The following is a 12334-nucleotide window of genomic DNA, read 5'->3' as shown; positions in this document are numbered from 1 at the left end:
CCCGCCCCTTGACCTCGCGGCCCCGCCCCCTTCCCTGCCTACGGTGGTCAGCGGCTGCAGAGTCTCAGGAGACTATGGAGGGGTCTCAGCCGGTGGCCACACATCAGGGAGAAGAGGCATCCTGCTCCTCCTGGGGGCCCGGCAGGTGAGCGGACATTGTGGGCGGGAAGAAGCGAGGCTTGGCGGGCAGGACCCGGGGGCCGGCTTTCTTTTTCTCCCCGGCAGGCGGGCGGGAAGCACGCGAGAGGCCGCGGGGCCGGACTGAGCCGGCCCTGGGAGGCGGAGGGAGCGCACGGGGTGGGTGTGGCGGCGCGGGCCCGGGTCTCGGCGACTCCCGGCTTTTCTGAGGAGAAAGTCCACTTACTGCCCCTTCAGTGCTTTCTCAGTTCCTGTTGGGGTCTGCCATGCTCCTTCCTCTCAGTCCCTGTACATGGGGGGATGGGAGGGGCTCCAGCGGAGAGTTCTGGTCCCGGTCGCTCGGTATGAGCTCCCCAGCCCGGGGGCGCGCAGCTCCTTCCCTCCTCTCCGTGGAGTGAAAGCCAAGAGCGCTTCTGGGTGCGATCCTCCGCTGAGACCCTCCTTTGAACTTGGTAATGAATCACTAGTAGTCAGGACACCCAGTGGCTTCTGTTGATTACACCTAAAAAAGAAAGAAAGAAAAGACCAAAAAATCCTGGAAAAAAAACAGAGTTACCTATTCTTATTTCCCAGTGGTGTTGAGGTCCACGTTTTTACCGTTCCATCAAAAATAGGGGGGAAATGTCGTGCAGGTCCTCTTTCAATCATTTCATAATTAATAAAGAGGGCAGTTATATACTGCCCATTACCAGAGTACAATATGCCAGAGATACAAGTGATGCATGTATGATTTTGAGGCTAATGTGAGTGTTCCCAAACCTGTAGCTTTTTGCCAGCTTCAGACTGAAGGGATGCTTTAGGAATCACGGTATTGCCTGGCATTGCCAACACTGCCAGATTTACTTAGGAGATGGAGAAAACAAACAAAACCTCCCCTTATTTAAAGCATTTTTGATAGCCTGATTGACCCTATTTTTAAAATGGTTTTTGAAACAGTACAGCAAAGCAGAATTTTCTGAGAAGTAAGTGCTAGTCTTATCATTAAGTGACAAAACTGGTTAGAATGTAGCTTTTCTCATTTTTACTTTAAAGCTTGACCCACTAGATTGTTGCTATCCTTACAAGGAAGATAGTTAGTGAAAGCCTACTGGGGAATAAGAAAACCGTAATTGGATTTTTGTTTTCCTATTTTGTTTCAGTGCCTGGGTATATTGTGTGTGTGTGTTTTATGAGATAGTTGATCCCTTAAACACAGTTGTCTTCCATTTTGCTTTCATAGTTGCAGTCAGGAATATTTCTAATAGTTATTCATTTAGTAAGCTAGAAGCCGATATCATTTAATGATACCAAGCAGTGTTTGATAAGAGAAATAACATTTTGGTTATATATTTTCAAATCCTTTGGTTTATATATCAATATCAGGCCTAGAAAATTGGATTCCAGAACTGAATTTTGTGCTATCATATTGTTTTTAGAGTCTTTTAATTGATAATTAGACCTTTTCCAAACCTCAAATGGATTACACTTTTGCAAGATAATACTGATCTTAGCTGTCACCATGGCTCAGGCCTAAATGTCCCAAGCTGGTTCCCTCTGCCTGGGAACCATCTCTCTTTTCCATTGTGCACCTCTTACATTTTTCTTTGTGTGCCATGCTGTGAAAAAATTGGTTGGGATGAACAGCAGTAAATGATGTGTATCTCTCTATCTTGTCACATTAGTATGTTTAGCTTTTTAAAAATTTTTTAAATTTATTCAACAGATGTTTTTGGAGTGCTTTCTTTTTTAGGTCTGCACCTGCAGCATATGGAAGTTCCCAGGCTCAGGGGTCAAATCAAAGCATCAGAGCTACAGCTGCTGGCCTATACCACAGCTACAGCAACATGGAATCCGAGCCGGATCCGAGCTGGATCCGAGTCTGGCCTATACCACAGCTCATGGCAACAATGGATCCTTAACCTGCTGAGCGAGGCCAGGGATCGAACCCGAAGCCTCATGGTTCCTGGTTGGATTCGTTTCCCCTTAGCCACAACAGAAACTCCCTGGAGTGCTTTCTTTATGCCTCCTGTAAGAGGCAGTAGACTAGACTAATTAGAGCTAGACTAATTAGATTCAGTGCTCTCCCATTTACCTGCTCTTTGACCATGGGCAGGTTATTAAGTTAATCTCTGTCAGTCTTGGGTTTTTACCTCTGTTCAGTGGAGATAGTAACAGTGCCTGTCTTATAAAGTTTTTGAGAGGGGTAACTGATTTGTATATCTAAAGCACTTAAAACTGTGGCTGGAGTTCTCTTGTGGCACAACAGGTTGAGGATCTGGCATTGTCACTGCAGTGGTTTGGGTTGGTGCTGTGGCGTGCGCTGCATCTCTGGCCTGGGAACTTCCACATGCTATGGGTACAGCCAAAAACAAAAAACAAACAAAACAACAAAAAACAATATGTGGCACAGTGTTGTGGCACAGCTATGGCTGTTGTTATTGAATGCCAGGCCCTGTTTTAGGTATTGAATTCCTAACGGATCATCATTCTGTAGGGAGGGCAGATGATAAATAGTTAATATAAAAATTTGAAGAAAATACAGCTGGTTAACAAGTTATGGAGCCACCTGAGGAGGAGGGGAGTCATTTAACAAACATAACTTGGGTCCAGTCACCTGACACATGGCAAAGCCAATCTACTGACACTGCGTGGTGGTGAAGGCAAGTAGAGTTTATTGCAGAGCCAAGCCAGGAGACTGGGCACCTCATGCTCAGAAAACCCAGACTCCCCATTGGCTTTCAGGGGAGGGTTTTTAAAGACAATCTGTAGGAAAGGGTCATCAGATAAATAATCAGTTTGTGCTCAATTCTCTGATTGGTTGATGGTGACATAACAGGGTAATGTTTTTGGAATCTCAGTCATCAACCTTCTGGTTCCAACCTGTCTGGGGTCTGTGTGCTGCTGGTCAGCATGCAGTTAACTTCTTCCACCTGGTAGGAGTTCAATATCTGCAAGACAACTCAGAGATATGGCTCAGAATGTTATCTATTGACCTTAAGAAGAAACTAAAAGTCTTTAATTTTGTTTTATGGCTAAACTATGATTATTTTGTCGTGCTTGACTGCTCTCCTTTGTGCCTACATTTTCTCACTTATTTGATTAAATTTGCATTTTAGACCTTGGGGAAGGCCTAGAAGGCCAAAAACTTTTCTACGGACAAGTAGTAGGGTCAGGGTTGTGTCCCAGGAAGGCCCCACAGTTTTAGTGGTGATCAGGAATGGTCCAACAATTGTGAAGTAGTATTCTAATAGAGGCTTAAATGATAAGAATCAGCTATTCAAAGATCTGAAGAAGAACCTTCCAGGCAGAGGAAATAGCAAGTGTGAAGTGATAGCAAGCTTGGCTTTTTGAGGAACAGTAACTAGGCCAGTGTGGCTGAAGATAATGAGCAAGAGGGAGAGTTGTGGGAGTTGAGGTTGGACAAATAATTAGGAAACAGGTTTAAGACCCCCCCCTTTTTTTTTTTTGTCTTTTTGCCTTTTCTAGGACCTCTCCCTCGGCATATGGAGGTTCCCAGGCTAGGGATCTAATCAGAGCTGTAGCCGCCGGCTTATGCCAGAGCCACAGCAACACGGGATCCGAGCCGTATCTGCATGCGACCTACACCTCAGCTCACGGCAACGCCAGATCCTTAACCCACTGAGCAAGGCCAGAGATTGAACCTGCAACCTCATGGTTCCTAGTCGGATTCGTTAACCACTGAGCCAAGATGGGAACTCCATAAGACCCTTTTAAGTATGGTAAGGTGTTTGAATTTTATTGTAAGAGTGAAAGAAACTCACTGAAGGATAGTTCTAAGTCAGGGAGAAATGTTTGACTACATTCAAAGAGATTTAGGTGTTAGATAGAAAATAAGCTGAAGGGGAAGGGCGATAGAAATAGACTGGTTAGGCCTTTGAAGTAGTTCAAATGAGGTATGTTGATGGTATGGCCTGAGATTGCACTGACTAAAATAGTGAGAAGCGATCAGATTTGAGATCCCTTTTGAGGGTAGAACTAACAGGACTCACAAATGAAGGAAAAGAATGGAAGGAGTTAAGAAGACCCCTAGATTTTTGGCCTCAGCAAATGACTAGTGGTGGTACCATTTACTTGGTGATCCCAAGTGAGTTGGGAAAGAGTGGGGAAGAATGGATTAAGCAAGGAGAATTTAACTCTTATTTGAAGCATGTTTTGTTTGTGATACCAGTTAAACTTCAGAATAGAGATGCTGTTCTGGCAGATGCATAAAATCTGGAGGTAGAAGAGAGATCAGACATGTAGAAATAAACTTAGATATCACCAGAATAAGGTAAATCGCATGGACTGAATGAAATTTATCTAGGGAGAGTGTGTATATTAGAGAAGGTTTATGGGGCACTCTAACAAAATTGCTGAAATATAGATCCATCAGAATATATGTATAGCAGTGATAAAACAGCACCTGAGAATAAAATGACCACAAGCTCTAATTTTATAATAAACACAAGAATAGGCAGTCAACAAATTTCATTTTGGCTTATTTTTAAAAATCTAAATAAAGTGGTAAAGAATAAGATATATATCTGGTATACATTATATTACATACTGGAATTTCGCATTATATAATGTGAGTATTAAATAACCATATTCGCCCTTATAAGTTGTGTTTTCTTTATTCAGTGTGAATACAAATTTGCCCATCATGCCAACAGAATCTGTGGAGATCGATGATGCATTATACAGGTAAGAACCTTATAGAAACTGAAACTTATTTTCCCTGTTCATTGTTCTCAAGGAATGGAGTGGTCTATTCAAAGACACCATTAGGACTATGCAGAATTTTGTAAATACATCCTAAGAATTGAAATTAGCATTTATGCAATTTTTTTTCTAGCTATAGTAGGCTGGTTATATCTTGATTGCTTTTAGGTTTAGGTGATATGACTAAGAATGATTTTGCTATCCACTACAAAATACATCTCTAGATTCTAGACAGGAGTACATATTTATGTTCTTAATGGTGTAGGAGTCTCATGAAAAACAATTCATTTCACTTTTAGTTATACAGTAGCATCTAGAGACTATGTTTACTTCAGTGTAATCTCATAAACAACACTGCATGTTTGCACTGAATAGTCAGGAGAGAAGTATTTTGTGATTGAAGAGCTATGATCTGAATGGAATTCAATGGAACCATTTTTTACCATATTTTTTCATGAAATTAAAATACTTGAAAACTTTGAGATGCTTGCATGGAAGGTAGTGTAATCTCAGCTTAAAAGTTCATAGATTTCCTCTATATATAATCATGAAAAAAAAGATATTATGTAGGTAGAATTTGGAACAATAGGTTCATTATGTATTTTGAATTTCTTTTTATATTTTTTTAATGTGGGAAGCAGAGTCAATTTTGAGAAGTTTAGGAGGAGTTGATATATACCGCCTGGTATGTTTATTTCAAGTCCTATTTTGCACTGTACACTTAGAAAAAGAGATTAAAACTAACTTGATTTTCCTTATGTGAAAATTATTTTACCATATGGTCTCCTGACTATAATTATACTTCAGAAGTCACCTTAAATCTCTAATTATGATGTTCTTAATGTCCTTCTGATCATATTCTCGGGATAACAAATGACAACTCCTCGAGATAGTATTGGGGTGATTTTTTTCATTATTTTTTACAGTCTTTTTTTTTTTTTCTTTGTCTTTTTGCCATTTCTTGGGCCACTCCTGTGGCATATGGAGGTTCCCAGGCTAGGGGTCTAATCAGAGCTGTAGCCACCGGCCTAAGCCAGAGCCACAGCAACGCGGGATCCGAGCCGCATCTGCGACCTACACCACAGCTCATGGTAACGCCAGATCCTTAACCCACTGAGCAAGGGCAGGGATCGAACCTGCAACCTCATGGTTCCTAGTCGGATTTGTTAACCACTGAGCCACAACAGGAACTCCTATTTTTTACAATCTTTGTGAAACATTTTTATGTCCCTCCTTCATAAAAATGTGAAACATTTTTATGGCTAATTAATAAACATAATTTTCAGTAAACCAGAGATTAAATTTTCTATTTGCAATGCTAGGTAAGTAGGCTTACAGTTCACTTACAGTTTGACAGAGTTATAGCATATAGCAGTTTAGGTTTCATACATAGCAGTTAATATATAATCGGGCATTGTTGGATCATAAGGTAGTTCTGTTTTTAATTTCTTTCTTTTTTCTTTTTTTTTTTTTTTTTGTTTGTTTGTTTGTTTGTTTGTCTTTTTAGGGCCACTCCTGCAGCACATGGAAGTTCTCAGGCTAAGGGTCAAATTGGAGCTATAGCCACTTGGCCTACTCCACTGCCACAGCAACTCAGGATCTGAGCCGAGTCTGTGACCCACACCACAGCCGACGGCAATGCCAGATCTTTGACCCACTGAGTGAGGCCAGGGATCGAACCTGCATCCTCATGGATGGTAGTCAGATTTGTTTCTTCTGAGCCACGATTGGAATTCCGTGTTTTTAATTTCTTAGAGAACCTCCATACTGTTTTCCTTTGTAGCTGGACTATTTTACATTCCCACCAATAGTGAACAAGGATTCCAGTTTCTCCACATCTTCACCAACACTTGCTGTTTACTGGGGTATTATTTTATTTTATAATGGCAGTCCTTACAGGTGTGAGGTGATATCTCATTGTGGTTTTGCATTTCCCTGACAATTAGTGACGTTAAGCACCTTTCCATATTAACCTTTTAGGTCTGATTATTTCTTTCAGTTATTCTTTTTTTGAATGCATGCATTTATTCAACAAATATTTAATTGGAAAAATGTGTATAAATTACAAATTAATCATGGAGAATAGTGCTTAAGTGTCCAGTGATTTCTAATTATTTACCATGAGTTATGGTCATATCTTTCTTTTTAGCTTCCGTATCACTTCTCACCACTTTACCCTCCAACATCCTGTTCTTTAGCATTGGCAAAATTTATGTGCATGTTGTCAGGGTCTAGGACTTGATTTTGCTTTATTTACAAACTAGAAGCCAGCCTATTATTGTTTAGCGGATGCTAACAGAAGATATGAAGAATCCGCATAAGAGAAAAAAAGATTTCGTTACTTATGATATAGCAGATAGTATGGACATCACAATGGTTTTGGTCAGCTCCCAAGTCCAGTGGGGGTGATGCTAGGGGCCTAGATGGCTGCTTTCTGCTTCTGAGGAACCCTGCCTTGAAGGGATACATCCAAAGCAGTAAGCAAGCCTCCTTCTTGTCTTGGACAGAGACTCACCTCATACCTCAAAGTTACATGCTACAAACACAACCCTAGAAAAGGCCCAAGTAAAAAGCGGTCAGGACCTTGCCTACTGAGCATATCTAGAGAGACATTCGGGAATTGAAAGACCTGTGAAGTATTGTCTCCCAACATAAATACATGTTTTCTATAGTTTTATTGAGGTGTAAATTAATATAAAGTAAACTGTACATATTTAAAGTGTACAATTTGATGTGTTCGACATAGCTATATATTCATGAAATCATCCCGATTTAGTTACCACAACATCACAGATACACATTTTCTTTGTGCCCCTTTATAATCCCTTCTTCTCTTCTCTCTCTGGCTGCCATCTCCAGGTGGTTGCAGTGGCTGCAACCACTGATCTGGTTTTTATTCTATAGAACCATTTTTATTTTCTAGGATTTTATGTAAATGGAGTCGTGATAGTATATATACCTTTGGAGGAGTCTGGCTTCTTTCACTTAGCATAATGATTTCGAGATTCATATATGATGTCTTATCAGTAATTTGTTCCTTTTTATTGCTGAGTTGTATTATGTGAATATACTATAATTTATTTAACCACTTACTAATTGTTAGTGGGCATTTGGTTTTTTCCAGGTTTGGGCTATTGTAAATAAGGCTGCCTTGAGAATTTATATGTAAGTTTTAGAATAGACATAGGCTTTCTTTTTTTTTATTTTATAATTTTTTATTTTTTCCATTATAGTTGATTGACAGTGTTCTAGATAGACGCTTTCATTTATTCTTTGACAGTTATCTAGAAATGAATGTTGGGTTATATGGCACGTGTATGGTTTTTTTTAACTTTTTAAGAAATGCCAAAATGTTTTCCAAATGGTTGTACCACTTTACATTTCCACCAGTAGTATATAAGCGTTAGAATTGCCTTACATGTTCACTGTATGTTCAGTCTTTTTAATTTTAATATTCTAGTGTAGTGTGTATCATTTCCCTAACAACTAATGGTCTTGAGGATCTTCATGAACCTCTTTCCTATATATCTACTTTGGTGAAATGTCTCTATAAAGCTTTTGTAGATATTTGCAAAACTCAAGGACACTAAGAATTTCCCCAGTGGGAGTTCCCATCGTGGTTCAGCAGTAACAAATCTGACTAGGATCCAAGAGGACGCAGATTCGATCCCTGGCCTCACTCATTGGGTTAAGGATCCAACATTGGCGTGAGCTGTGGTGTAGATAGCAGATGCAGCTCGGATGTGGTGTTGCTGCAACTGTGGCATAGGCCAGCAGCCATAGCTCCAATTAGACCCCTAGCCTGGGAACCTCCACATGCTGGGGTGCAGCCCTAAAAAAGACGAAAAAAAGAATTTCTCCAGTGTTACCTTTTTTTTTTTTTTTGTCTTTTGTCCACAGCATATGGAGGTTCCCAGGCACGAGGGGTCCAATTGGAGCTGCGGCTGCCGGCCTACTCCAGAGCCACAGCAATGCCAGATCTGAACCTCGTCTGTAACCTACACCACCCACAGCTCACAGCAACACCAGATCCTTAACCCAATGAGTGAGGCCAGGGATCGAACCCGCAACCTCATGGTTGCTAGTGGGATTATTTAACCACTGCACCACGATGGGAACTCCCAGTGTTATCTTCTTGAAGTTTCATGGTATAAACTCTTAAATTTAGGTCTGTGATCCACTTCAAGCTAGCTTTTGCACATAGTATGAGGTGGAGATCAAAGTTTGGTTTTTTTTTTTCCCATTATAGCTTTCCAGTGTTTCAGCACCGTATGTTGAAGATTTTCTGTTCTCATTGAATTCCCTGGCTATCTTTGGTGAAATACAATAGACTAAATATCTGGCTTTATTTCTGGAATCTTCTATTTTCAGTAATTTATATGTCTCTTTTCATGCTAGTACCTACCACACTATCTTGATTACTATGGATTTATTGTAAATCATGAGATATAGGAGTGAATTTCTCCAACTTTGATTTCTTTTTTTTTTTTTTTGTCTTTTTGCCTTTTCTAGGCCTCCTGCGGCATGTAGAGGTTCCCAGGCTAGGAGTCTAATCGGAACTGGAGCCACCAGCCTATGCCAGAGCCACAGCAACTCAGGATCCGAGCCACACCTGCGACCTACACCACAGCTCACAGCAACACTGGATCCTTAATCCACTGAGCGAAGCCAGGGATCAAACCCGCAACCTCATGGTTCCTAGTCAGATTCTTTAACCACTGAGCCACGTCAGGAATGCCTTGACTTCTTTTTTAAAGTTGGTTGGGTTCTTCTAGGTACCTGAATTTCCACATGAATTTTAGAATCAACATGTTGAGTCTTTTTTTTTAAATCCTGAAATTTTGTTTGAGATTGTTTTGCATCTATAGTTCAGCTAGGGGAATATTGATGTTTTAACTATTGTATTTTAAGAACCATTAATATGGTAAGTCTGTCCATTTATTTCTCTACTGTTTCTTAGTAGTGTTATATAATTACCAGTGCAAAGATCTTGCACAATTTCGCATTTTAACTTCTAATCTTGCAGTCTTACTAGTCTCACTTATTAGTTCTAGTAAATTATTTTGTAAATTCCATAGGATTTTCTAGACAGACAGTCATGTTTGAAAATAAAGAAGTTTTATTTCCTCCTTTTCAGTCTGGATGTGTTTTGTTTCATTGTCTTGTTTTATTTCTGTGGCTGGAACCTTCAATACAGTGTTGAATGGAAGTGGTAAAGGCAGGCAACTTCTGTTCTTGATCTTTGGAAAATTCATTCTTCCACAGTGGAGTACGATGTTAGCTATAGGTTCTTTGTAGATATCCCTCACTAGGTTGAGGAAATGCTCCTCTGTTACTAGTTTGCTTAGGATTTTGTGGGGGCTTTTTGTTTGTTTTTCTTTTTCAGGCTGCCCCTGCTGCATACGAAAGTTCCTGGGCCAGGGATTGAATCTGAGACACAGCTGCAGTAACACTGAATCGTTAACTCTTTGCACTGGACTGGGGGTTGAACCTGTGCCTCCATGGAGATAAGTCAGATCATCAACCCACTGAGCCACAGCAGGAACTCCTTGTTTTGTTTTTTTAAATCAGAAATGGATATTGGGTTTATCAAACTTTTTTTTTCTGCATTCATTGAGGTGATTATATGGTTTTTCTTCTTTAGCTTTTTAATGTTGTGAATTACAATCAAGATGGCTTTTAGAGTATCTTGCCACATTGCATTCCATTTCTAGAGTAAAACAAAGTTGATCATAATGTATTTCTATACATATATATAAAAATTCTGGGGAGTTCCTGTCATAGTGCAGTGGAAACGAATATGACTAGGAACCATGAGGTTAGGGATTCAATCAGCGGGTCAGCGGGTCAAGGATCTGGCATGGCTGTGGCTGTGGCATAGGCCAGCAGCTATAGCTTAGATTAGACCCCTAGCCTGGGAACCTCCATGTGCCGCGGGTACAGCCCTAAAAACACAAAAATAAAATAAAAATAAAAAATAAAATTTTTTGAGAATTTTTGCGTCTATATTCAAGAAAGATATTGGCCGTTCGTTTACTTTTTTGGTGGTATCTTTGTCTGGTTTTGGAATTAGGGTGATGGTGGCATCATAGAATGTCTTTGGGAGTGTTCCTTCTTCTTCAACCTTTTGAAAAAGTTTAAGGAGAATGGGTATAAGTTCCTCTTTGTATGTTTGGTAGAATACGCCTGTGGGCATGCACATGTTCCAGCCCAGCAAATTTCCTATGGCAGCCCATCCCTCCTCCTCTCCCCTCCCCAGCAATGGCACATTGCCTCTCCTGCAGGTCCGGACCTTCTCCTGGGTTCCCTCTGCCCATGGTGTTCCCCTCCTTAGCCCATGGTACACTGCTTCTTAGCCCCTCATGCCATCCCCAGTTCTCTTCCTAGGACTGACCTCTGGAGCCTGAGTCTCAGTGCCCAGCCCCAGCCCGAGTGTCTCAGGCTGTGGTGTCCTGGCCAGTGGTTCAGATGATCTGTGTGGCTTTCACTCTGCTTTGCTCTTCTCAGTTCAGCTGCTGCACTTTTCTCTGTGACTCAGCCGTTAGTTAGGTGACTTCCCAGGAGGTGGGTTCCTTTTGTCCTTCACAGCTCCCTCTCGGGAATTCTAGTCCCGTCCTGATTCCTCTTCTCTCTCCGTTTTTCTTTTGTTTTACCCAGTTATGTCAAGAGTTTCTTGCCCTTTTTGGAGGTGTAAGTTTTTCTCCCAACATTCAGTTGATGATGCTCTGTGTGAGTAGTTTTACATGTAGATGTGTTTTTTTGATGTGTTTGTGGGAGAACTGTGTGTTACCTCTTACTCCTCTGCCATCTTGCTCCGCCTCCTTTGAGATATTTCTAACTTTATTACTATATTCATTTTATGCTAAAGATTTTCTTTTAAGCATTGCTTAATATGTACCTGACAAATATGTCCTCATTTTCATTCAGTTAGAAAACCTTGTAATTTTCCTTTGATTTCTTTGACCCATGTGTCATTTAGAAGTATCTTATTTGGTTTCCAAAACATAGTGCATGGGTTTATTTCTGGCTTTCTATTCTGTTCCTTTGATCTGTAAGTCTGTCTGTTTTTTTTTTTTTTTTTTTTTTCCCCTAGTCTTTTTAGGACCACACCCGCAGCATATGGAAATTCCCAGGCTAGGGGTTGAATCAGAGCTGTAGCTTCTGGCCTAGGCCACAGCCACAGCAATGCGGGATCCAAGCCACATCTGCAACCTACATCACAGCTCAGGGCAATGCCAGATCCTTAACCCACCGAGCAAGGCCAGAGACGGAACCCACATCCTCATGGGTACTAGCCAGGTTCGTTATCACTGAGCCACAAGGGGAACTCCATAAGTCTGTCTTTTAATAGAGTGTCTACACCATTTACATTTAATGTGGAATGTTGATACTATTTTGCTGTTTGTTTTCTAATTGTTTAATCTCCCTGTTACTGGTTTTCCTTTTTTTCCTCTTTATTTTGTTGAATAATTGAACATTTTAATTATATTTTATT

General features: G+C 40.6%; 1 protein-coding gene across 4 annotated transcripts in view; it reads left to right on the top strand.

Moving 5' to 3' along the window:
• Positions 1 to 18: 18 nt before the first annotated feature.
• The window catches only part of UBA6 (ubiquitin like modifier activating enzyme 6), an 88182-nt gene continuing 75866 nt past the window's right edge, over positions 19 to 12334 (top strand). For all 4 annotated transcript variants that reach the window (XR_014812616.1, XR_014812617.1, XM_003129053.7 and 1 more), the window contains exons 1-2: positions 19 to 145; positions 4759 to 4821. Coding sequence is in view for 1 of the 4 variants with exons in the window: in XM_003129053.7 (XP_003129101.5) it covers positions 75 to 145; positions 4759 to 4821 (134 nt within the window). In the remaining 3 variants the exon portion in view is untranslated. The remainder of the gene's footprint in view (positions 146 to 4758; positions 4822 to 12334) is intronic.

This window comes from Sus scrofa, chromosome 8, assembly GCF_054392235.1.
Source record: "Sus scrofa isolate SSC_HxYL_T2T_F1_AM1 chromosome 8, Sscrofa_HxYL_maternal_Yorkshire_Landrace_v2.0, whole genome shotgun sequence".
Taxonomy (NCBI): Eukaryota; Metazoa; Chordata; class Mammalia; order Artiodactyla; family Suidae; genus Sus; species Sus scrofa.
This window is presented reverse-complemented; position numbering and strand designations above follow the sequence as displayed.